At 32.2% G+C, this 25,361-nt stretch overlaps 2 protein-coding genes and 1 pseudogene across 2 annotated transcripts; all 3 read right to left on the bottom strand.

The window, feature by feature from the left end:
* Nucleotides 1-5,437: 5,437 nt before the first annotated feature.
* On the bottom strand, nucleotides 5,438-6,898 carry LOC114131875 (uncharacterized). Its single transcript, XM_050209195.1, has 3 exons — nucleotides 6,698-6,898; nucleotides 5,813-6,497; nucleotides 5,438-5,706 (listed from the first exon to the last, which is right to left on the bottom strand). Exons 1-3 carry the CDS (start codon nucleotides 6,896-6,898, stop codon nucleotides 5,438-5,440), a joined length of 1,155 nt encoding a protein of 384 aa, XP_050065152.1.
* A 2,847-nt stretch (nucleotides 6,899-9,745) lies between these two features.
* Nucleotides 9,746-11,461, bottom strand: LOC126554085 (THAP domain-containing protein 2-like; annotated as a pseudogene).
* Nucleotides 11,462-16,773: 5,312 nt separating this feature from the next.
* LOC126554086 (zinc finger MYM-type protein 1-like) lies at nucleotides 16,774-21,323 on the bottom strand. The gene is made up of 5 exons (XM_050209196.1): nucleotides 21,273-21,323; nucleotides 19,964-20,122; nucleotides 19,401-19,562; nucleotides 17,691-19,348; nucleotides 16,774-17,284 (listed from the first exon to the last, which is right to left on the bottom strand). The coding sequence occupies exons 1-5, from the start codon at nucleotides 21,321-21,323 to the stop codon at nucleotides 16,774-16,776; spliced, it is 2,541 nt and encodes an 846-aa protein (XP_050065153.1).
* Between the last annotated feature and the right edge of the window lie 4,038 nt (nucleotides 21,324-25,361).

Raw genomic sequence — 25,361 nt, forward strand, 5'->3', positions numbered from 1 at the left:
TTGTAAAATATGTTTTAGTTTTATTATATTATATTGCCTACTTTTTTCATTGAGAGATCATTAAATAACACTGGCTTTTAATTTAAAAATCAAATCAGCTGTCCATTTTCTGGATTTATCTATTTATTAAATAATAATATTCGGTGTACTGTACAACGCTTGTAAAATAAAACTAAACTTCAAATGGTAAAAAACAGTTAATGTACCTCATATTTACTGATAACAATTTGAATGACAAAATTCGTTGTCATCAGGTTGCTATTACTATAATATAAGAATCTAATCATGATAAAATTAGTTATTAGTAAATTATAATAATAATATAATGTCTAGTACCATAACTGTTATTTAGTTTTTAATTTAATTAATAATAAATTTGCTATTAATACTAGTCAAAATGTCAAACACAAGAAGTAAGATGTTGTATTATTTAGTGGTAAAAAAAACCTCAAAAAAAAAAACGTTCGATAGGCATTTAGAAAATGACATTGTAAACAAGCCTGAAGATTTAATCCGTCCAAACGAAGTATCTACATTTATTCAACAAAAAGAAAAGTATTCTACTAAAGTAAATAATGAAAGTCTGATCAAAACTTCTACGTTCACGAAACAAAATGAAGTGAATACTGAAAAAGACAATATAAGTTACAACAACTGTTGTTTTACAACTAATAATTTTGATAACTTAACACAATATTTAGATGAAAGTAATTCTGTGAATATTGATATACAAAGCATTGATGAGTTTATTTTTATGAATGATTTGTTGAGTAATAATATTAATATTGAAGAAATGGAGCAGGAGAGTAATATTGTTGAAGAATGTGAGTCTGTAAATGAATGTGTTACAGAAAATCATAATACAATTAATAATACAATAACAATTAATGCTGATGAAGGTAATGATGTGGGTTGTGAAGAAATTAATATTTATGGAAAGAAAAAGAGAAAAAAAGATGTTAGAAAATCTGAAAAATTATGTAGAGAAAAAGGTGAGGCTTATAAGAAAGTAAAAAAAGATGGAAGTTTTCAAACTATAGAAAAAAAACAAATAAAAGAAAATCCCTGTTTAGAACATAAATGTGTTAATGAGTGTAACACAATAACTGAAGAAGATAGACAAATTATATTTAACAGATATTGGAAAGATTTTGATAACATTAGGAAAAGAGACTTTTTACTTAATTGCATGGAAAAACAGGATATTAAGAGACATTATGTAGAACATGATCGCCAGCGATCAACTAGTTATAAGTACATGTTATGTGTTGGGAATACAGTAAAAGTGGTATGCAGAAAATATCTTTTGAGTACATTAAATATTTCTGAAAAGTTGTTAAGATTTACTCGTGATAATAAAATTGATTTATTTACATCTAAAATTGATAATAGAGGCAAAAAATCTGCGATAAATAAAACTCCAGAAGACTTAATAATTAGTGTTGATAGATTCATTGAAAAATTACCTGCAGTACCTTCCCATTATTGTAGAAGCTCCTCGACCAAAAAATATATAGGGAGTGAGTTTCAAAGTTTGGAGCATGTTTATAGAATTCATGTAGATTATTGTAAATCAAACACTCTAACAGCAGTTTCAAGTGCAATATTTAAGAACATATGGCGATCAAAGTATAATATAGATATACATGTCCCTAAGAAAGATAAATGCACTTTCTGTGAAGGATTAAAAAATACAGAAATTGTAACTCCAGAAGAAAAAGTTAATCATGAAAAACATGTCTAAGAAAAGGGTTATACTTATGAAATGTTCAAACAAGATCAAGGAAGAAGTGGGAAAGATGGATTTTTATGCTGTAGTTTTGACCTCCAAAAAGTATTAAATACACCTTGGGGTGATAGTATGCTATTATTTTATTCTAGAAAATTAGCATATTACAACTTCAGTGTGTATGAAAGTAATTCCAAGGCAGGATACTGCTACTTATGGTCAGAAGTTGATGGTCACAGAGGATCAAATGAAATAAGTTCTATTTTATTTTTATATTTAAATACTGTTGATGAAAAAAATGATGTTCAAGACATATCTTTGTATTGTGACAGTTGCCCAGGCCAAAATAAAAATCATAAAGTTTTATCAATGTTGCACTATTTTCTTTTTCAATGCTCGAAAAATATTAAAAAAATAACCATTAACTATTTACTTCCTGGGCATACATACATGCCAGTTGATTCAATCCATGCATGTATTGACAAAAGTATTAAAAAAAAGGTAATATGGGCCCCTTCAGAGTGGTCAACAGTTATAAGAAACTCAAGAATAAAAAATGGTCCCTATAATACTATAGTTCTAAAACATACAGACTTTATAGATTGGACCCAAGTATGTAATTCTGTTTTTAGCAAACCAAAAATGATAGACACTAATAAATGTGAAATAAAATTTAAAAAAATTAGAAGTGTTTGCTTGACACAAGACAAACCAGATGAAATATTAATTTCTTATTCATTCATTACTCAAGAAGATGGTACAATTAATTATAGTACTATAAATTTGAAACACAATACAAAATTAAGATCATCAGTATCCAGGAATCCAAGTATCAAACCACTTTACTCAAACCGACTCTCATTAAGTAATGTTAAGTACAAGGATTTAAAAAAGTTATGCTCAAAAAAAATTATTCCTGAATGTTATCACCATGAGTATTTAGATTTGCCTCAGGAACTTGGAGTTAGAGATGAACTTCCAGAAACAGATGATGATGAGTAATTAAATAATTATTTAATTATGTATATTTTTTTCAATGCATTCATTAAATTTATTTATCATCTTTATTTTATACATAATATTGTGATAAAGAAATACAAATATTTTAGTTATGTTTTACAAGTAATTTTTATTTTTCAATTTTATTTGGTATTATTAATTTTATAACAAGTTGTTAGTTTATTTTTTTGTTGATTTATTATTACATAATAATAATATTTATGTATCTCATTATGCTATTAATTATAAGTATTATGTTTATTTGTTACTTTTTACTATAATAATTTGTATTATTTTAGTTATGTTTTACAAGTAATTTTTATTTTTCAACTTTATTTGGTATTATTAATTTTATAACAAGTTGTTAGTTTATTTTTTTGTTGATTTGTTATTACATAATAACAATATTTATATATCTCATTATGCTATAAATTATAAGTATTATGTTTATTTGTTTCTTTTTACTAAAATAATTTGTATTATTTTTTCTCTTAACCTTTTTTTATGGAAATAATAAATTATAAAATACTGTAAGGTTTTTTTACAATTACTGTTGAATAGGTTCGGTTAGGAAATAAGAACAATTATTATAATGTTATAATAATATGCTAAAAATTTAATAATAAAAAGGTAAATTTGTTTTGTATATATTATTATTATCAAGCATTATTCATTAAGAAAATAATAATATTTAATCAGAACAGAAAATTCAAAATTTTTAATGCTTATGATTTTTGTTAAGATTAAAAAGGCGTATAGGAATTATAAATTATAAAAGGGCGTTATCCTAATTAAAATATATATTATAAAAAGGCTTTTCGGAATATGAGTTGATAAAAGGGCGTAATCCACATTTAAAAATACATTGGAAAATGGCTTCTCGGGTTTTGAGTTGATAAAAGGGCGTAATCCACGAGGATCCATTTTTAAGTGATAATTAAAACTACTTTAACATAATTAAGAATTTCAATGAAAATTGTTTTGAAATTATTGGTTTCTCTAGATAATGAAAAAATACCTGGCATTACCAAAATGTTATTTAAACATTTTCATAAATAGTTTTTTGATGCTCCTGTACATTTTTGTTCATCCTAATTTGTGTGGATTACGCCCTTTTTACAAAACACCGTCGATATATTATATAGAGATTGTTTTTATCGATAAACTTATCGGGACAATTCTTATCTACATGACACCGAGGTCCGCTGTGCGCTTTGCTGCATTTTTTTTTACAGATTAACATATTGTATTTTTAAACATGTTCATTTAACCAATAACCTGATGCGACATTAGTAAATTTAATAGCTGGTAAATTCTAACAAATAATTTATTTTAACTATATAATATATGTAATTATATTATATTTCATTTCGTTTTCTGTCGTGGCGTAAATTACCTACCAAATTAATTTTTAGTTGTACCTAACACAAAATACAAGTTATATAATATATTTGTATATTTTGGCACAAATCACAAATGTACTAAAATGTACTTATTGCCTATTGGTGGCGCAAATTATAAGTACCTAATAAAATTGACGCAAAATACAATCTCCCGTCGATTAACATACCTACATAATGGCTATTATTATAATATTATATTACCTACCATAAATAAAAATTAAAACATAATAGATACCTACTAAATTATAGTGTACGAATAGAATGCATTTACTTACATACTCAGTTGTCTTTAAAAATGTTAAAGTGTGAATTCAGTGAATTTATAATAATTAATAATGTTACCTAATGCGAGTTACTTGAGTCACGACGTAACGTTAAATGAAATAGTAAATACCAATAGGCAATAACTATCAAATTATTATTTGTTAATCGTCGAGACGTCGACCGTTGTTATCAGCGCGGTGTCGGTTTCCGAGAAAAGGTAATATTTTTGTGCTAAAAATAATTACCAGTTGGCCGTCACCACTATTGTCAAATAATCTAAGTTTTCGTGTCGGTGTCGACGACAATAACATTGAATGATTCAATATAATATAGTTAATATTTTAGAGACTTATTCTGAACCCTCGTAGTTTAATTTACAAAAAACTGAAATTCAATTAATGTGTTATGTTATTAATTCATTTTTTTAAACAACATTTTTTTTTTATTATTATTTTTTTTTTTTGTAAATTATTATATTTGAATTGGGAATGCCACTCGATGACATTTCGCCTTTTGAATAATTGCGCCCCTGGCAAATGCCCTCTTGCCAGCGCCTAGCTACGGCCCTGTGAAGGGATGAAATATTAGAGCCCATCATACTTACAATAAATCCTGATGACAATTCGACTGATGAAGACGAAAACGACGATGATGAATTACCTTATTAATTTTTATTACGACGACGACTTTGTAACTATTTGTAAGTATTGCAACGTGCCCTGATACTTATATTAAATATAATAAATAAATTACTACATACTGTAGCCAACAATAACCACAACACTAGGGGCATAACAAACAACACCCCTATAATCGAGTATAATAAATTAGGACCTAAAAACAAATGGTAAAAACCAATCAAAAGTATCATCGCCCGTATGCTTTTTACCCGCTAGTAAATAATGACAAATAATCATAATGACTATGATTGCTATCCGGTGACATATTATGGATACGTAATTACCATCCGGTAGAATATACTAGGTACGTAATCACTCACCCGGTAGAATATTATAGATGTATAATTGACGCACAGCGTCGTTCAGATAACGCAAAGCGGATGCAGGTGACGCTGACCATCAGGGACCTGAAGGTACCGCGGGAGTCCCTGGATGATATATAAAATAGAATCTACTTGTGGCCAAAATAAATCATCATCTAGTATACATTGCTTCACTTCTTTATCTATAGCTTTTTCTAATCCAACTGCCACACTTGTTTCTTTAAGAGCTTGCTGATTTTTTTTCACACTTTCAATCATAAGGATGCCACCAGCCCATCTTGTGTTACTAGGTAATTTTAATGTTGAAACTGAAACTTTACCGTAGATTTTTTTGTATATTTTTAAATGTACTATGTAATATGTGAGTATTTTTGAAATTCCTGACAATTTGCTTAACTTTTAAAAGTATATTACTTATAGTGGTAATAGCACATAAATCTTTAAATAGCAAATGCAACCCATGTGCCAAGCAACCAACTGAATATATATGTTTATATTTGTCGATTTCCTTTAATTTTGCCCATGCTCCTTTCATCGCTGCTGCATTGTCAGTACATATAAGAAAGAACTTTTCTGATCCAACTTCATCAAGAACATTAGCAATTTGTGTCTTAATATATTCAGATGTCTCTCTTTCTTGGCCTGGAATTATGCTCTTATAGAATACAGGTACAGGTGTAGTTATAACAAAATTTATTAAACCGTCTCCTGTTATATTTGTCCACCCATCAGTAAGTAATGCTAAACAAGTCGCTTTATTAATCTTATCGTTTACATCATCCATTACTCTCTTATACTCAAAATTTAACAAGGAGTTACTTAGCATGTATGGTGACGGAACTACAAATTTTGGTCTTATACTTTGAAAAAATGTTTTCCAATATGGTGTATCAAAAGCAGATAAAGCCATACCTGAGTGGTATACAGCTTTAGCCATATTTTTTTCCAGTTCATTTTGTTCATCAGCAGTAATTTTATCAAAAAATGAAGTTATTTTTTGTATCTTGAATTTCATAGACGATTCTTGGTGTTCTGGCTTAAATACATCAACATTGGACGTGGAAGCCACAATATTAGAAGAATGGATTATGTCTTCATCCTATAAAAAAGTTTTAAAAATTAAAAGATTATTTAAGTATATTATATATTTATACATGATCAGGTTGACATTGATTCCAAAAAAAAAAATATATATATTTAAAAAAATTGTTAGATTATAATATTGTTATTGATATTTTATAGTGGAATACTTACTGTTGTTGTAGTTTCAAAAAATTAAACTTCATCATGTGAATTTACATCACTTCTTTTGGCAGACTTAGGTAATTTTTCAAAAAATGTATTTTTAATGTCTGAAGGACATTTTTTGCATAGAAAACAAATATTTTGTTTCATTCTAGTTGCATTTGCAAACTTGTACTCAAATGCACAAAACTTGCATTTAATAGATTTATTGTCATTTTTAATAAATAAATCCCAAATAGAACATAATGGTCTCATTTTAAGTTTTAGAAAAACTAACCTGAAAACAGATATATTTAATAGGGAAGTTATAATTTTTAGATACATTTATCCATAATTTATTCATATATAGTTAGTGCTTCGAATAAAAAAAATAACAAGGGGATACATAAGTGAAAAAATACACAAAAGCAAACTCGACAAAATGTATTTGATGAAAATTTATATTATTATGATAAATTGATAAAAAACTGTAGTGTTGTATTATATGTATGAATATTTTATAAGAGATGTTAGTACGTAAGAAATAAGTTAAGAAAAACTATAGATAATAAGTAAAACAGCAAAATTCAATAAGTTAAGCAATACTTAATTATTCACACAAATAGGTTAAAATAACAATTGTGCAATTTAGTGTCAGTAAACTTTATATTACAGTTAGCATAGTAAGCAAGATATAATAATAAGAAATGTAAATAAATTTGTTTAATAATTTAAATATAATTTAACGTAGTAATAGAAAAATGTAAAACAATAGATAGTAATTCGATTGTAAGTGTAGTTGTAGTATATAAGAGAGATGGCTAAGACAGAAAAGGGAGTCAGTGGTGGTGATCGTGTGACTCGATCACCACCGGACGTCGTGTTCAAACTTCAAATAAAGTATTTTGCGTTATTTTGTGTTTAACTTTATTTTGGTATATTTTGGTACGTCCGAGTAATCGGCGTATACGACAGTAGGTATTATATTATTTATATTAATATATAGCTTATAAATAATAATAATAAATAATATGCCTAAATAATATTATATAATAATATACTTATAGTTGTATACCTAACAGTCCTAACCTATTAGAGCTCTGTATGGTCAGAATTTTTAAGAATTGGACCAGACTAGTTAATTTCAATTTTTAATAATGATCAAAACTGGACTAGAAGACTGGACTATCATTAAAATAATTTAACTGGACCGAGACTAGACTGTTATATTTTAAACTGTCAAAAAAGACTGAGATTGGACCATTCGTACAGTTTTATTATTTTTTAGATAAAATCAATAATAGGTAATAAAAAATTATGTGAAACCACCCAGTACAACATAAAAATAAAAATTAATTTTAAATTTAAAAGGGATAATACTATTAAATAATTTTATATTATCATTTATCAATACCTAATATTATAAACAACGTAATAATACATAATACATACTATTTTATTTAACACAACTTACCAAATATTGAAGACAGCGAGGTGTTTCTAAAATCTACAGCAATTGGTATTTGGTTGGTGTAACTGTGTAACTGTGTAAGGCATAAGCTAGTGTCACTTCAAACAGCTTATGTTAAAATGATTGAATAATGGAAACAATTTTATGTAAAATAATATTCTTTTATAAATGATTGTTTATTATTTTGTTTACTGCTGTAGTGCTGTGCGGCCTGTGCCAATCAAAATAAAATATGGGTAATACTGTAGTAGGGTCAGTAGGGAATCCCTGGGTGTCGAGTGATGTTATGAGTATTATGACTTATGTCTCATGTTTATTTATATATTATATTATACGGCTTACTCACATTTATAATAAAAATGCTGTTGTGACTTACGAAAATACGACGATAACAGTAGACCTAAAATTGATTATTAAAAAATATAAACTACAATCATCATGCAACGTGCAGTTTCTTATTATTCATAATGTATAATGTATAACAAGTTTCTTATCTATTTTTTTTTTTTTACTCCGATTATTTTAAGCGTAAAAATATTTTTTAATTTTCCAAAAACTTCGGTTTTTTTTCGGAAATGTAATATTTTAATATTCTTAAATTTTTTCATATTTTCCGAAGCTTTGGGAAAAAAACGGTTTTTTTCCGATATTTTCCCAAAATTTTCTGGAAATTTTCCGGCATTTTGATCCCTAATCAAAGTTATACCAAGTTTGACATAGTACGGTGGATTATATTAATCAATTAATACATAATCCTAACCCAACCTTATCGCACTAAAATCCGATGAGAGCGTCCAGCTCGCCGATGATGCGTCTGGCAAAAAAATAATCAAGGTTATTGTAGTCACAACGTGCATTCAAGCGATTGGCAAGTTTAATTTAATTTAAATTTAACTATTGCTGTGAATTTTAAATTTACTGTGGCCATTGACTTATTTCGCTAATTCTTATTTTTGTTGTTATGGTTTTAACAAAATATAACATCAGGTCTATAACTATTATATTCAATCATAATCAATAGCGACCTTAATATAGTTTATTTTCTTGCTGAACAACTGCAGAGACAGTTGTTGTTTTTTTACACCCAGATTCCGAACTTTTCTGGTGTATTTTCCTAAAATTGTATTACATAAGCACATTTTCCTGCGACCAATAGGAGGAATTATATTATATTCTATTATATTCATATTATTAAATGGTTACCAAATTTTATCAAAATCCGTTCAGTAGTTTCGGAGTTTATCGCGAACATACATGGTGACACGAAATTTTTATATATATAGATTAACTGCATGCTAATCATGCAACATGGCAGCTTGCACTTATTCTGTTTTGCATTCATGTATGATAATCAATCATTAATTTATATATTATGTTTTATATTTACCTGCTAATCAAGCATAAATTATTATTATTTCTTTGTAAGTTTTACCAAACATTTTCATTACATGTTGTCATAATATAGCATAGCCTTTTTTTATATAATATTGTTATTTGTTTTTATTAGTACCAAATACCCTTTAAACATATGATATTCTGGTAATCTATTATTTCTTTTATTATTCAGGCCGTTAGCGCTGTAAATATTTTCTCCCAACGGCCAGTCGTGAAGGCATCCTTAGCTAAGATGTATTTTTGTATTTATATTTTTGTTAAGAGCTGAGCGCGACAGTAACACTGATATTATTTTCATTAAATAAACTCAATTTGCAGTTGTATCTTAAGCAGAATAATATATGTGCATGATTAGAAATAATTCATAAAGGTATATTACCATTAGAGACAATTTTATTTGGCATTAGGATTAGAATATTATTAGTTAAAACTAATGTTATAGTGAATATTTATTATTTAGTACTTACCCGCTATCTTCCAAAATATCTTCGTTACTCTCTATAAAAAAAATTTGCTTCTGACATAAAAGAATACTAATTTAAAATAAATATAATTTACCAGAATTTAATAGAGTTTCAATCTCGATAAGTTTTGGGTCCTCTAAACTGTCATCACAAATTTTGTTGGATGCAAATATGCCGGTGTACTTATCAACGGTCCACAAGGTCATTTTAGACCTATGCTGAATATATTACAGCCGACCGGTTCACTGATTATTGCGCGTCGCCCGCCGCCCTAGTTGTTACGCCGACGACGGTGTATGTCGATCGTTAGTGTTGGTGTTATGCCGTGTCGATAAAACACACATGAATATTGTTGCGTACGTACAATACACATTGGTTCCGTCGGAATTGTATTGTCGGGTAATTGAGTGTCGACGTCGTCGACTGTTCCTACCAAGCCAGCCAGCAGCCACCTTCATCATCTTAACCATTTACCAGTGCAGCTCATCAGTGTAAGCCAGGTCATGTGAGTAGGTTATACCATATATTGTTTTTTGACTACTTGTCCATTATAGTCATTATTATTATATTATTCATTATGCACCTGTAGCGCATAATTTATTATTTATTATTATTGCGTAATTGAATTATCGATTATCATACTAGTCTTATCAATTATACTATGTCAATTATTATGATTATTCTATAGCGCCGAGCGTCGCTTTATTTACTATTATTATATATTCCCTGATTTATAATTTATTGTTTATTAATTGTGTGTTACGTCTTTGCGTTAATTCATTATATTTGTCAACGTTACTATTAAGAATTGTTCTTGTCGTTATTTATTTTTTTTGAACCTGAAAATATATTATATAAACAAACGAAATCAACTCCCCTGCCATTGCTTAGGGTTTGGTTCGTTACAAATTTCTTTTAACAAATGTATTCTAAAATATAAAATAATTAATTTAAAAACAAAATTTAACTTACCTGTATCTGATTGAACTTCAAAATCAAGATTTTTAACATTTACATTTAGACCATATACATTTATCGTTGGGATCGCATCTTGTTTTAATTTCCGTTTATGACAGGGAGAATATTCCAATAATGTTTCAATTAATGGTTTAATATAACAGTCATCCTCAAAATGGAATGAACAGATTCTAGCTAGAATTTAGGAACATTTATTCTAGTTTATCCCATTTTATTACTATTTATATAAACAAATTATTGCTGTACTACTAAAGACATAATATTGTTTGTTAACTATATGTATTAATTTATTTTATTTTTATGTAAAAAAGTTATAATATGTATTTGAATACCTAAAGTATAAACAATAAATAATTGGCAATATATATTATTTTTATTTACCAGACTTGGCATTCACATTTGACTTGCCACATGCATTCCATTTATTCTCAAAAACTGGATTTTTTGGGAATCTATGAAACCGTATATTAGAACCTTTTAAGTTCTTTTTTTTTTATTTATTTCACAGTTTTTTACTGCACACCAAGACATATTAATAAATTAATAATGCTAAAAAGACAAGGTTCAAATAAACTACAATAGTAAAATACAAGAAAAATAATGACTTTTTTTTTAATTTGACTAATTTTTAATTAGTACTTATATAAATTACAAATACATAGAAATACAATTTATATTAGAATTTAAAATACAATATGAACAACCTATTATTCTAATATTACCTAGTTCAAGGAACACACTGTTGACATGGTAATATTGTGATCGGTCGGGTACAATGTTTTAAACGGTATTCACTCTTGCCAAAAAGCTTGGCATATCCTAAAAATTTACTGCCGGCTGACGTCATATTTAAATGGAAAAAAAGATAAATAAGTTGATTTTCCATGAATGCGCTGAATTGAACCAAATATGGTGATTATATGACCATACCTAGTTATTTAGCCATGGATATTACTATATAGTACTATATAGTACTAGGTATAGTAGTATTATTACAACCTTTTTCTACCAAATTTTATCTTTTATATTATTTATTATCAGTTATCATGAGTTTTTAACGATTATTATAGCAATTGTTTGTGTGCACAGGAAAACTATCAAACTCGTCTGTAAAATTTACCCAAATAAGATTAAATTGTAAATATCGGTTAGGGTGTTCACAACGTTCCATGTAGCATATATACCTATTTATTGCGGTAATTTTAATTTATATATACCTATTGTTGAAAGTGGATGATTATAATATAATTATTAGATACTTTATTATAGTAAAAATGGATGTAAGTCAATTTTTTAAGTTTGATACATGAAAGGTGGTCCGATTAGTGACCACCCCCAAAATAAATGGTTATTTTCGGGTCATATTTAACATATAAAATATAAAAATTTGTAATCAACTTTTTTAATAAAATGTTACAAAATCAAAACTTAACAACTTAACTTAAAAAACAGAAAATAAATGTTCGTCTTTTGAAAATAGATAAATAATATTAGAAAAAAAAATATTATAATTAATGAACCCTTTTGACTTTGATAAATAATAAAAAAACGATTTACTTTTGTATTAACATCAGTACCGGATCTACAAATTATGCAACCCGGGGCACGACATAATATTAGCGCCCCTAAAAGTCACCAATAAAAAAATGCAAGAGTCCTAAAGTGTATAAAAATACGGATTATTATTATAGGCGATTTAAATTTTAAATATTCACACAATTAATCAAGATATTATATATATATTTAATATTTATACATTATGGAAATGTTAATTTTCAATAAAAAAACAAATAATTTAGAACTTAAACCTATATTTAATAATTATTTTTCTTGATTTTTTTGACGCGAATTCGTTAATGATATCTTCATAATCTATGGATTTAGCAACTTGGTGCTCAATGGATATAATTGAGAGGTCATTTCATCTTGTTTGCTTTGTAGTTGATCTTAGATATGATTTAATTAGTTTCAGTTTACTAAAACTACGTTCACAAGATGCCGATGTTACGGGTAATGTCAAAAATATTTGATAAGCTGTGAATATGTTAGGATAAACTTCTTGAAGACCATTTTTAAGAACTAAAATTTAAAACTGCATGTGAACGAGCATTTATTAATTTGTTATCCAATTGAATTGCATGTTGAGTAAAACTATCTAATTCTAAAATTAATTAATTTTTGTCAATATCTTTTTTATATTTTATACAAAAGTCCATAGCATGTTTTTTTAAGTGAATTGTTGGCATACTAAATAAAAACTTTCCATCTAAAAAAGAAAAATCTTTTGCAGCTTCATCAATTGAGTCAAATCTTTCTTTTAAACCGTTCAAGATTCTATCACAGACGTTTTTCATTAAAATTTTAAATTTATTTTCTTCGGATAATGTTGATGATTCGTCCAAAATCTCCAATGATTTTCTTCTAATTTTATTTCATTTTGTAACTCTATATCAATTCCTTTACCTTCACAAATTTACATTTCAAGCATTTTCCATGAACAAAAATACTTTTTATGAATATTAGAATTTTCATGTTCTGGTATTCTTTCTGACACTTTTTTCATTTGAATTTAAAAACAATTTGCATGGTACACAAAATAATGCATTTTTTAATTTTGAGTAGCTAAACCAAGTTCGACGACATTGATTTCCATTAACAAGATTTTTGAAAAACCAAGAAACATTAACAGATCGTCCTTCTCTTTCAGATCTAGTAAGATCCAATTTTTCAATATAGTTCATTCTTATTTTAACAATATGAGTTCTTTGAGAATCTATTATTTTTTCAGGCCATGTACCACAATCTTTAAAATCCAAAGTTTCATTTTCACTTAATTTCAATGACATAAATTCGGACACATTTAGACTTTTATCTTGCAATCTGGAATGGCACTATCCATGTGGTATAGATCTTCGAGATGTGACCACTTTGCATATTTTGCGATGTTATCAACTGTATATACTAAGTCTTTCGTTAGAAGATTATTTCTGATACATTTCAGTAAGTGAGGGACATCATATATATGAACCAACTTCAGTCTTTGTTTATCATGTAATTCAACCTCATAAAATTCATCATGATATTCTGAGTTGTTTTTTACATGATAAAGTCGAGTTTCATTATTCAGAATTTTATTGCACCAACATTTGCAGTTCCTGGTCACTAATAGTGGCTACAACACGAAGACCTGTCAAATGAACAGCCTCAATAACCTATTAAAATTATGTTTATTGTATTATTAATTATTATTATTTATAAAATAATATATAATAAAATAAATTACTTGTTTCAATTGGCAAATAATTTCTTGTTGATTTGTGACTCCCTCGCAAAATGTGTACATAATAGGCTGTTTGAATTTTTTTTTTTTATTCCTCGTACCATAAAGACTAATGCGTGATCAGCAATTTGTTGAGTTTTACTATGCCCCGTATTCACAAACCCATTGATTTCATCGGTAACTGTAGTCAAACCACTCGATAAGCACACTTCGTCGAATAAAACTGAACAATACCTGAAACAAATAATTGTAGGTGAAAAAAATAAAATAAAAACTATGCTCAATTTAGCATTTTACCTTTCTGATGGCTTGAGATTTTTAACATTATCTGTAAGTACTTTCATCATCAATGGACAAATTCTGGTGAAATTTTAACACTAGAGAGGATGTTATTCAGTGTTCGTTTGCTTGGCAAGGTAAAAGTTTTGCCAACATGCGATAACATTTTGGTAAACGTTTATACAAAGATAAACTTAACATTTTTTCATCCAAATTGAATCGATGTCGGCTTGACTTTTTGGTCTCTCTAACTTGAAGTTTCATGAACAATGATGCTGCAGCAGTAATTTTTGGTGACAACCGTGAAACTAAGTTTATCGTTGAACTTTTCAGCATCTCTCAGTCTTGCTTTAAACGAATTGTTTCGATTTGTGTTACGCCTACTTTGTTTAAGGAGCAAATTTGATATTTTGTAAAACTTTCTACAAATTGGTGTCAAACGTTTAAAATTTCTAACTCCTATTTGTTTCTAAACATATAGAAAAAAACCAAAATTAAGAGATAAATACTCAATTGTTCAATCTACATGCAAATAAAAATAATTTAAAATCTTAAAACAAATAAATAAAAATCATAAGCACCAGTTCCAGTTTTTAGGTTTCTTGTAGTTTGTTTACCATGCAACTTTTTATCATTTCCAGAATTTCTTACTTCTATTTTGTCTGCTGTTAATAGGACGCCACATCAAAATATTTACACGAACAATTTCTTTTAAAAACACGTTTGCACGTTCCAAGAATATGGGTTACTGAGTGGTTTTGTTGTAAAAACACCTATGAACAAAATTGTAGAGGAGATACAAATCTGGTTCCGTAAGAAGCCCAAATTTTAATTTTTTAATTTTTAAGTCCTAAAAATAACTGTCGAAAAAAGGTAAAAAATGGCATTATGAAACATGAAATATCTTACAAAGTTTTACAGATATCAAGAATCGGACTTCTTACAGAACCAGATTTGTATCTCCTCTACAATTTTATTTATAGGTGTTTTTACAATAAAACCACTCAGTAACCATATTCTTGGAACGCGCAAAGTATGTTTTATAAGAAAACCGCGGAAAATTACAGCCGACTGCGGGCGACTGGTGCTGCCCAAATATATTACGCGCAGTGTTCGATAACGTTTGATACCCCCCGACCCGCAATAACAACCGTATTCATATTCCTAACCGGTTATTGTCAAGAAGCACTCCGCTGTAAATAATAATATGATAATCCACTCGAACTCGGGGGTATGAAAAATAATATTATTTTATTCCCGACCATTTCTGTTTGATTTCTATCGCATAGAAACGAAGATTTTGGTGAAAATTATCCGCTTTTGACAATTTTTTTTTTTTTAACTCGTTTGAATAAAGAAGAATGATCCATATTTGAGTGTACTTAAAAACTGTTAAAACATCAGCTATTTTAGGTGAAAAACAATAATTATATTATAATATAAAGTTTATTTTTTTGCATGATATAGGAACATTATACAATGATTGAAAATTGACTTTAATTGACACAAAACATTAATAAAACAATAATATACAAATGTACCATGTACTAGGTATTACGCATTAAAAATTAACCATCAAATTTGATTATATTTTAATTACTATAATATAGTACAATTACACTTAATATAACAATAACAAATATAAACATATTTACATTATTTATATACAACTCATTATTATTTAATAAGGTCTTACTGATAATGTAGATGATTATTAAAAGATTATAATATATTGTTATCCAGGGGCGTCATTTCAACTTTTTTATTGTTGGTGCCAAAATTTTTGCAGGCCATTCAAATCATTACCAGGCCACATGGAAATTTTTTTTTTGGTGGATAAGGGGGGGGGGGGGTTAAGTGGGGACAAAAACTTTATGTAATATGTCACCTATATTAGTATAAAAACATAATATTATTACTATTTTTGAAGAACTATGTGTAGGTACTTTTAATGAGTTTATGTTATATTGTGGATGCCAGTTGTATTTGGTAAGCAAATTTATGGATATAATGCATCTTAATAGTACTTAATCAAACTTAACCTATACATTTTTTCTCCCTGCACACTCAAAATAAATAATATAGCTAAACGCCTAAACCTGAAATTTGTTTTATGGGTTACCTTGTTCAAAATGGCACAATATACTTAATTCATATTTCTAAATTTGTCCACTTCTAATTTTAACTTAACAACTTAAATTCAATTTAATAACAAATCATTTAGTTACACAAATAAAAACATTTATTATCATAAAGCAATAGTTATTTAATACATATAATTATATTACATTAGTGGATATCTTCGATTTTTCAACTTTGAAAATGAATCTACAGCATCATTTAGATTAATTTTATTGGCCTCTTCTTTCTCCACACTAACCACTAATAAGTCACTTAAGCGCTCATCTCTCATGGTTGATCTAATATAAGACTTGACTCTCTTAAGTGAAGAAAAAAATCTTTCATTAGAAGCCGTACTTATAGGTAAAGTTAAAACTAAACATATTATGTTTAATGTTTCTGAAAAAGCAACTGGAAAATCTTTTAAACAGGAAATAATGTCATTTAAATTCAAATTGGTTATATTTTTTTTAAGAATCAAGGATTTTGCAGAAGGAAATTCGGATAACATTTTAGACTCATTAAACTGAAAATAACTATAATGGTTTGTAAAGAATATTAAATGAGGGCAGTTAGGATTAAAAAAATTATTGCTGGATACATCAAAAATTTCAAACAGCTTAAACAAATCTTTGCTCTTCTCTGAAAATCTTTCATTCAGCTGTTGAAGAAACCTGAAAAAAATCATGCTTATGTTATTAAATCAAAAACTAAACCACAGAGTTGAAATATCTACTTTATGAATTTGCATTTACATTTAAGAAAGGGAATTTAAACATCATTCGTATAATATAAGTTATGCATGGATTCTATTTTATAAAATATTAATATAAATAAATAAAGCAAGTAAATATATTTCTATACAGTGTTGGATAGGAAAAGTACAAACACACAACATTTTAAAACTTTGGCAAGCTCAAAATCAGAATTGGGTTACAATTGTTAATTATAACACTTTAATTGAATCCAGCTCACCGATTTAACTTTGTAACTCATGGTTCTATCAGTGTTTCGGGTTGATATCTAAATGTAGGTAATCTAATTTTCATAAAATAAATGGTCGTCTTATAACATTCTTACCTGTCAATGCAGCCATAAAAAACTTCAGTTTTAAAATTTTTTACTTTAAGAGATTTCATTGATTCACTTTTTCCAGTAGTACTCATTACATAATATTCTTCAAGTTTCTTAGATGGTTGTAGTTTTCTTCTAAGACGAGTATTTCTTTCTTGTTCCTCCTCAACTGTTATACCAAGGCTTAAAGCATGTGTTTTAGCTTTGTTATATAATAGTGAATAACTTGCATCTGATCTTAGGGTTGTTAAATCTTTTCTTGTTAAATCGACTAGATCCATAGCTGCTGGTAATACGATTTTTGGGTTTTGTAACTCACACGATAAACAATGAATGGTTTCAAGAAGCTTTTCCATAATATGTAATACTAACACAAATCGAAATGTTGATACCTCTTTAAGTAAACCTAAAGCTTTTGCTGGTTGATCATCTTGCACAGTTAAAACTTTCAATACATCTAATATTTCTGGAATTCGCATTTTTATTTTTTGTAGAGAAGTATGCCAGTAAGACCATCTAGTTTCCACAAGTCGTTCTAAATGGATTGCTTTTAAGTTTTTATCCTCTTGAACTTTCATAAAAATTTCATAACGAGTATGTCCATTCATTAAGTACTTATACAAAGACTGGACTGTATCAAAAAAAAAAACCACAATACTGTTGTTTTGAATAGAATGAATTAAACAAAGATTTAGTCGGTGAGCATAGCAATGCACAAATATAGCTTGCGGTACTACATCTGCTATTCGTTTTTGTACTCCCGAGAACACTCCACTCATAACCGATGCTCCGTCATAACATTGAGCAATGCACTTGTTGATATCTAAATTATTTTCTATTACAATTTTTTGGATTTCTTGACTAAGAGTTGAAGCATTACATTTAACCATGTGGTAACAACCCAAAGCTTTTTCAAAAACATTAAACTCATTGTCAACAAACCTGATTACGAATGACAGCTGTTCTTTTTTACTAGTGTCTTTAGTTTCATCTACAAGAATAGAAAAGGCACCAATTGGTGAAATTTGTTTAATTATGTTTGACCTTGTGATAGAAGCAATAATTTTAATACAATCGTTCTGATATTCAGGAGATGTATAATGCCCATATCTGGATTCTAGTTTTAATTTAACATTATCATCACAAAACATATTTAAGAGTTCAATATAATTTCCACGGTTTGATGATTCTTTACTCTCATCGTGTCCTCGGAATGGTATGCCTTGTTTTGCTAAATACAAAGTAGTTTTCAATAAGTAATAAACATGTTGACGGTTATCTTCAACTTCTTTCTTTCGAGAATGTATTATGCCACTTGCAATAGAAGAATAACTTTTATTACATTTTAAATTTAAAAACATAGTATACTTTTCAAAGTTTAGCTTATGATAATTAGTCTTTTCATGGTATTTAAATGATTCTGCTTGTTTTTGCCAACAGTTGAATCCTTTATTTAAAAATGTTCGTTCAAATTGTAGTCCATTAGTAGATGTAAAATGTCGACAAACAAAACAATACACCTGGTCTTTTACAATTGAATACTCAATCCAATTGAAATGTTCGTACAATTTTGAATTGAACGCTCTTTTATTTTTATTTTTTGGAAAACTTGCAAGTAGTGGTTGTTTTGGACTATCATACTTAGAAATTGATAAATCAGAAACCTAAAAATATATGGTTTTAATGTCAAGTTATGATAAAAAATAAAAAACTCACCTCTGGTTTAAAATCCTTAGATTCAGTGTCACATTTTGTTAATTTGTTGAAAACAATAGTCTCATCTTTGTTTTCAAAAATATTGACTTCTTCATTGTTCAAACAATTATTACTAATATGTGTGACAGAACTCTCCATAGATTGTGTTAAATTATCAGATTTCTACATAATATAAAGAATTATATCATATTATTATATTTGTATAATACATTATATATATATAGATTTGATTACTGTCTTTATGTACCTATTTTTTATGTAGGTTAGGTACTCAATTAAAAATGTGTATAGGTACATATTTTATGATTAATTGTTTTTTTTATTTTGTCATTCAAACTGTATTAATATTAATTATATAACCACTTAACACAACAAACTAACAAAATACCTATTTAAGACAGTTACCTAAGTCCATAGTTTGTAGGTATTCAATTTTGGTTGAGATTTAGTGTCTAAAATTAGTAAAACTACATAATGTCCTTAAAATCTTAGATAAAATACCTAGTTGATATTTACTGTCGAGCCTTAATGAACAATTAGGTATATTAAAAATAAAGACTGACCTCTTGATTAATATCCATAGATTTGGTGTCACATTCTGTTGATTTAACGACAATCTCATCTATTTCTTCCTTTTCAAAAAATGTGCCTTCTTCATTGTTTAAATAACTACTAGTATGTGTGACAGGACTCTCCATAGAATCTGCTAAGCTATGAGACTCCTAGATAATATTATAAAGAATCAAGAATGTACTTATTATTTTATACTATATAATTCTGTGTTAGTTCAAAAATTATAAATGAATAAAGCTAAGGAATGTATGAAAACAAAATAGGCAGGTAAGTATATTAAAAAAAGAATTTTCAAGTTAAATAAACATAAACTAAAGAGCTAAGAGCACTGAAAAATGTATCTGATAGTTTAAAGTATAGGTTAGTATAGGTTCTTTTAAGTCACAATTCATAAACTGTCACACATTCTGCGGGTATATGACCATATTAAATTTATGAATACATTTGTTAGCACCAGTAGTTTTATTATTATTATTTTATCACTATGTTATTGTAAGGGCCGAGGCACTGTGTGCCCTGGATTGGTCACACTGCGCCTCGTGCCCACAGTACGGCACGGACCGCGCGGGCGGCCCGTCATACACAGTCTCGTTTTTGCAAAGGTCCGGCGACACCGTCTTCGTCGCCGCGTACCTCCGTGCAACCGTTTGTGAAGTTCTTAATAAATTGAATCAGTTCGAATATATTATTATACTTTGTTACTAAATCCTGACTAATCTCCTTTCTGAAAATAACGTCGCTATCATTTCAGAAGTGGGATACGCCGCACGCCCACAACACGCGTTTTCCGAGTGCGCCAACGACTACGAAATCCCGCAATCGTGATCCGTTTTGTCACGAGGTTTCGGTTTGCCGTGTCGTATTAACTGTGTGCGACTCCGGGAAAACCCGATTACGTAACGTACGGACGTTATCTCGTTCCGCCGCCGCCGTTTTCGTTCGTGTAGTGCGAGTGCGTCCGTCCGTCGTTCGTGCGAGTGCGTACGCCGCTCCGGTTGTTTATCAGCTGTAGCCGAGATAGTGCGATTGCAAACCGTTTTGTTTATCACATGTTCCGTGTTGATAACGTTTGTTATTATTTGGGGGGTGATATTCGAATATGGTTAACACAGAATCAGAACCACAACAAAACGCCGCCAATCGTTATCAAAGCCCCGACCTACAATGAATGTCGAATTAGCAGCCAATTTACAAGCTCGTTTGGCTATTTGGAAGGGAAGGGCAACAGAATGTTAACCGACTACAACCCGCTGGTCACCAATTTCCACAACAACGCCAAAACGTCCGAGTTGTGCCGACTTCCGCTTGCTGCCCGATCTTAATCGCTCGGTGCCGATCTTCACCGGGCATGAGACAGCATTGCTGCCGAGGATTGGCTGGGTTCGGTGGCGCCCTTGCGACTATTAACAATTGGCCAGTACAATACCGCCTCCAGTTTGTCAAATCGAATTTGAACGACTGCCGCCCGAGGCTGGTTTATGACAGAAGGATTTCGCGACTGGGCCGAGTTTATGAAAAAGTTCCGCGCTACGTTCGTTCGGACTCAGCGAATGTCCCGACCGTTGGAATATAATGAATGAACGTCGCCAAGCTGAGGATGAAACACATCGCCGACTACTTCTACGAAAACTACAGCTCTGCCAGGCCTTAAGTCTGAGTTTCATCGAGGTCCGTGAACAGATTATTGCGGGCATCCGCTCACAGGAACTCGCCACTTACGCTATGAGCAGGACGCACACGGCCAGTTCTGAGCTGCTAGCCGATTTACGTGAATGTGAGCGCTTGAATGAAATGCGCTGGAGGCAATTCCCGACGCCACCCAAAGCCGCACCCGTTGCAAAACCGAGTAGGGTCGGTGGCCAAAATACTAATTATAATCGACGAGGCACCGATAAAGGTACGGCGTCGGCAGACTCTCAACAGAGTTCACCAGTTGTTGCAACGGCACCCCGAGGTCCGTCTTCCAAGGTTCGGTGTTATAATTGTGGTGGTACGGGTCACATAGCGAGAGACTGCCCTAAACCACGGAAGCCGTGCTCCGGATGTAAGTCCACTTCTCATTCACGTGGCCAGTGTACTGTCGTACCCCGCACGTCCGCAACAACAGCAGAAACTATGTGTGCCGAGCTGGTACAAACGTTACCTAATACTAATGCCTTTATTAAAACTGTATACTTCAACGAACACCAGACCACCTGCCTCATCGACTCTGGTTCGTCGCATGTGTTGGTGCGGGCCGGTCTGGCCGACCGCGCGGGTGTCACGATGTGTCGGACTACTCGACCAGTGTACACGGTCGGTGCTATGGATCAACCGAGTGTGGTAACTCTTGGCGAGGCCACCGCGAGCATCACGATTGATGGAGCGCACGCCGAGGACCACCCCGTCTGTGTAGTCAGCGATGATTCAATACCAGTCGATGTATTAGTGGGTCGCACGTGGCTGGACCTCCCACACGTGAATTATTATAAGAGAGGTAACGAATTTGTCATCGAGGCTATCGGCGCGATATGCCCCTCCGTTACTACCGAGATCGTCGCGAGTGAGTGTTCCGATATACATACGGCGTTAGTGGACGTGGAGAAGCTCGTACCGTCGCCTTTGGTAGAGCAAGATGTCAAAATAGACATGAACGTCCCGTTCGACGAACGTACAAAGTTGTTGACGCTGCTGAACGAGTATCGGCAGGTATTTGCCAAGTCCTTGACGGAGCTGGGTTGTACTGACGTGCTCCACATGGACATCGTGAGGCGCCCGGGAGCGAGCCCGTCCGCCAGCGGCCTTCTTACCGCACCTCTCCGTCCGACCGTCGTATTATTACTCAAATCCTGGATGAATGGAGAGCTGCCGGAATAATCTCGGACTCCACGTCTCCGTACGCCAGTCCGGTTTTGCTGGTAAACAAGGGTACGGGCGAGAAGCGGTTGTGTGTTGACTACCGGCGTTTAAATCAACAGACAGTGGACCAACCGTATCCAATGCCGGAGATTGACGAACTGCTCAGTCACCTCGCGGAGGGGAAACTATTTTCCACGTTGGATCTCGCGAACGGATTTTTACAAATACCACTTAGTGACGAAGCGAAAGAAAAGACTGCTTTTGTCACCGAGGAGACTACAGCGAAATTTGAACGTATGCCCTTTGGATTGAAAGGGGCGCCGGGCATGTTTCAAAAGACAATGAATCTGTGTTTAAGGAGTTAAAAGACGCCGGTGATATATATATATATCTGGACGATATTATTATTCCGTCTCAAGACTGGGAACACATGCTCCATGTGATGCGGCTTGTTTTTGAATCCCTACGTCAGCGAAACTCACACTCAAGCCGGCCAAATGTACTTTTGGCGCCCGTCAGCTGGATTTTCTCGGTTTTTACGATATCGAGCGGTGAGATTCGACCCGGTCCTAAGGTGAGCGTTATTAAAAGTTTTCCGCCGCCGCGGGACGTCCATGAAGTACGTAGATTTAGGTTTGGCGGGTTACTTCCGGCGGTTTATCGTTAATTATGCCAAGTTAGCCGCTCCACTAACTTCGCTCACCGTTAAAAACGCGCTATTCTGTTGGGCCGAATCACAACAGAATCTTTTGACGCGCTTAAAGAGTTGTTGTGCCGGGAGCCGGTAGTTTGCATGTTCGATCCAAAAGCGCCCGTTACTCAGGTGCATACTGATGCGAGCTCGGTGGCACTGTCCGGTATACTTTTACAGGGCTCAACCAGTACAGATTTACATATGGTATATGCAGTCAGTAAAAAGACCACCGACGCGGAGTCAAGATATCATAGCAGTCGCCTGGAACTGTTCGCAGTAATTTGGTCTTTAAACCGGCTGCGCCCGTACCTACTTGGACTACACTTTACTGTGGTCACTGATTGCCAGTCGCTGATATATCTAAATTGCATAAGACCGTAAACCCGCAGATAGCTCGTTGGTTCGAGACTCTGCAGCAATTCGACTTTGACATCAAAATTCCGGCCAGGCACGCGGATGGCTCATGTGGACCGCTGAGTCGAGTGGAGCCACCGTCCACTGGAGTCCCTGATATCTCCGTCGACGCCGAACTTGTCGAACGATTGAACGTGTTCGTTGCCATGTCCGCGACCGACCGGGTGCGTTTCATGCAGCAGGCGGATAGCGCGCTCTAAAGAGCTGATTGAGTTGATCACGCGCGATCCGGCACACTCACCGATCATGAGAAACGTATCGTCGAGCTGTACGAGGTTAATGACGGCATCTTATACGAAGATACGCAGGTCGTCCGTTATTGTCGTCCCCCAGAGCTGAATGATGAAAGGAGATAGTTATCGGAGCCCCTATAGTGGTCATTTCTAACAACTAGATCAGTGAAGAACTTCTCACAGGAGGTCCGCGGTTGGCGAAGATAACCAGGACTTCGTTCACGGGTTTAAACGATCCGTCCGACAACACATACAAATGTGTTAGATTGTTTGACCACACAAACGGCCAGCCGGCAGAAACCCGGGACTCCTCCACCCTATTCCGGCAGGAAGACGACCGTTTGAAGTAGTGGTTCATGTCGATCATCTAGGACCCTTCGAAACTAGTTCAACAGGCAACCGATATATATTAGTTTTGGTTGACAATATGACAAAGTATACGCATCTGTACGCGAGCCGATCCACTGATGCCGCTGGTGTCGTAAGACGTTTAATTAAGTTCTGTGATACACGTGGAGTACCACGCCGTATATCAGCGATCGAGGTACTTGTTTTACCAGTAGGTCATTTGAAGATTTCTGTCGACAACGAGGGATCAGCCACTCCCTTAATTCCACCCGGCACCCGCAGGCTAACGGGCAAGTGGAAAGGGCAAACAGAACGATTTTACCACTCCTTAGCATGATGACCGTGTGTGAATCAACACGTTGGGACAATCATCTGACGGAAATCGAACGGCACCTCAACTCGGCGGTGTGAACAAATCAAGTAGTAGCAAGTCACCCTTCGAACTCTTACATGGGTACAGCCCCACGGTATCACGGTGGCGTCATGTTCGATCATAGCCGCACGCGCGATGATTGGACGGACCCCACATGAGCTCCAAGATAGTGCACGATCCAAGATCGCACAAAGTCAGTCGCGTATGAAGGCCTCTTACGATAAGCGTCACCATCAAGGGGTGAAATATGACGTAGGGAGGTCGTGGTGATGTTGCGACAACCCCGGGCCCGACCAAAACTCCAAGCTGCAAGCAAAATATCGGGAACGACCCTTGCAGGTCGTGGAAGTGTGGAAGTGTTGCCGGGTGACACGTACAGAGTGGCGGAACTGGCCACCGGTCGCGAGCGTGGTGGTGTATGCGACGACGGCCCACGTGGCACAACTAAAGTCCTGGAAAATTCTTCGCGAGATTGAAGAGGACCCACC

Source organism: Aphis gossypii, unplaced genomic scaffold (assembly GCF_020184175.1).
Source record: "Aphis gossypii isolate Hap1 unplaced genomic scaffold, ASM2018417v2 Contig00429_ERROPOS248183, whole genome shotgun sequence".
Lineage (NCBI taxonomy): Eukaryota > Metazoa > Arthropoda > Insecta > Hemiptera > Aphididae > Aphis > Aphis gossypii.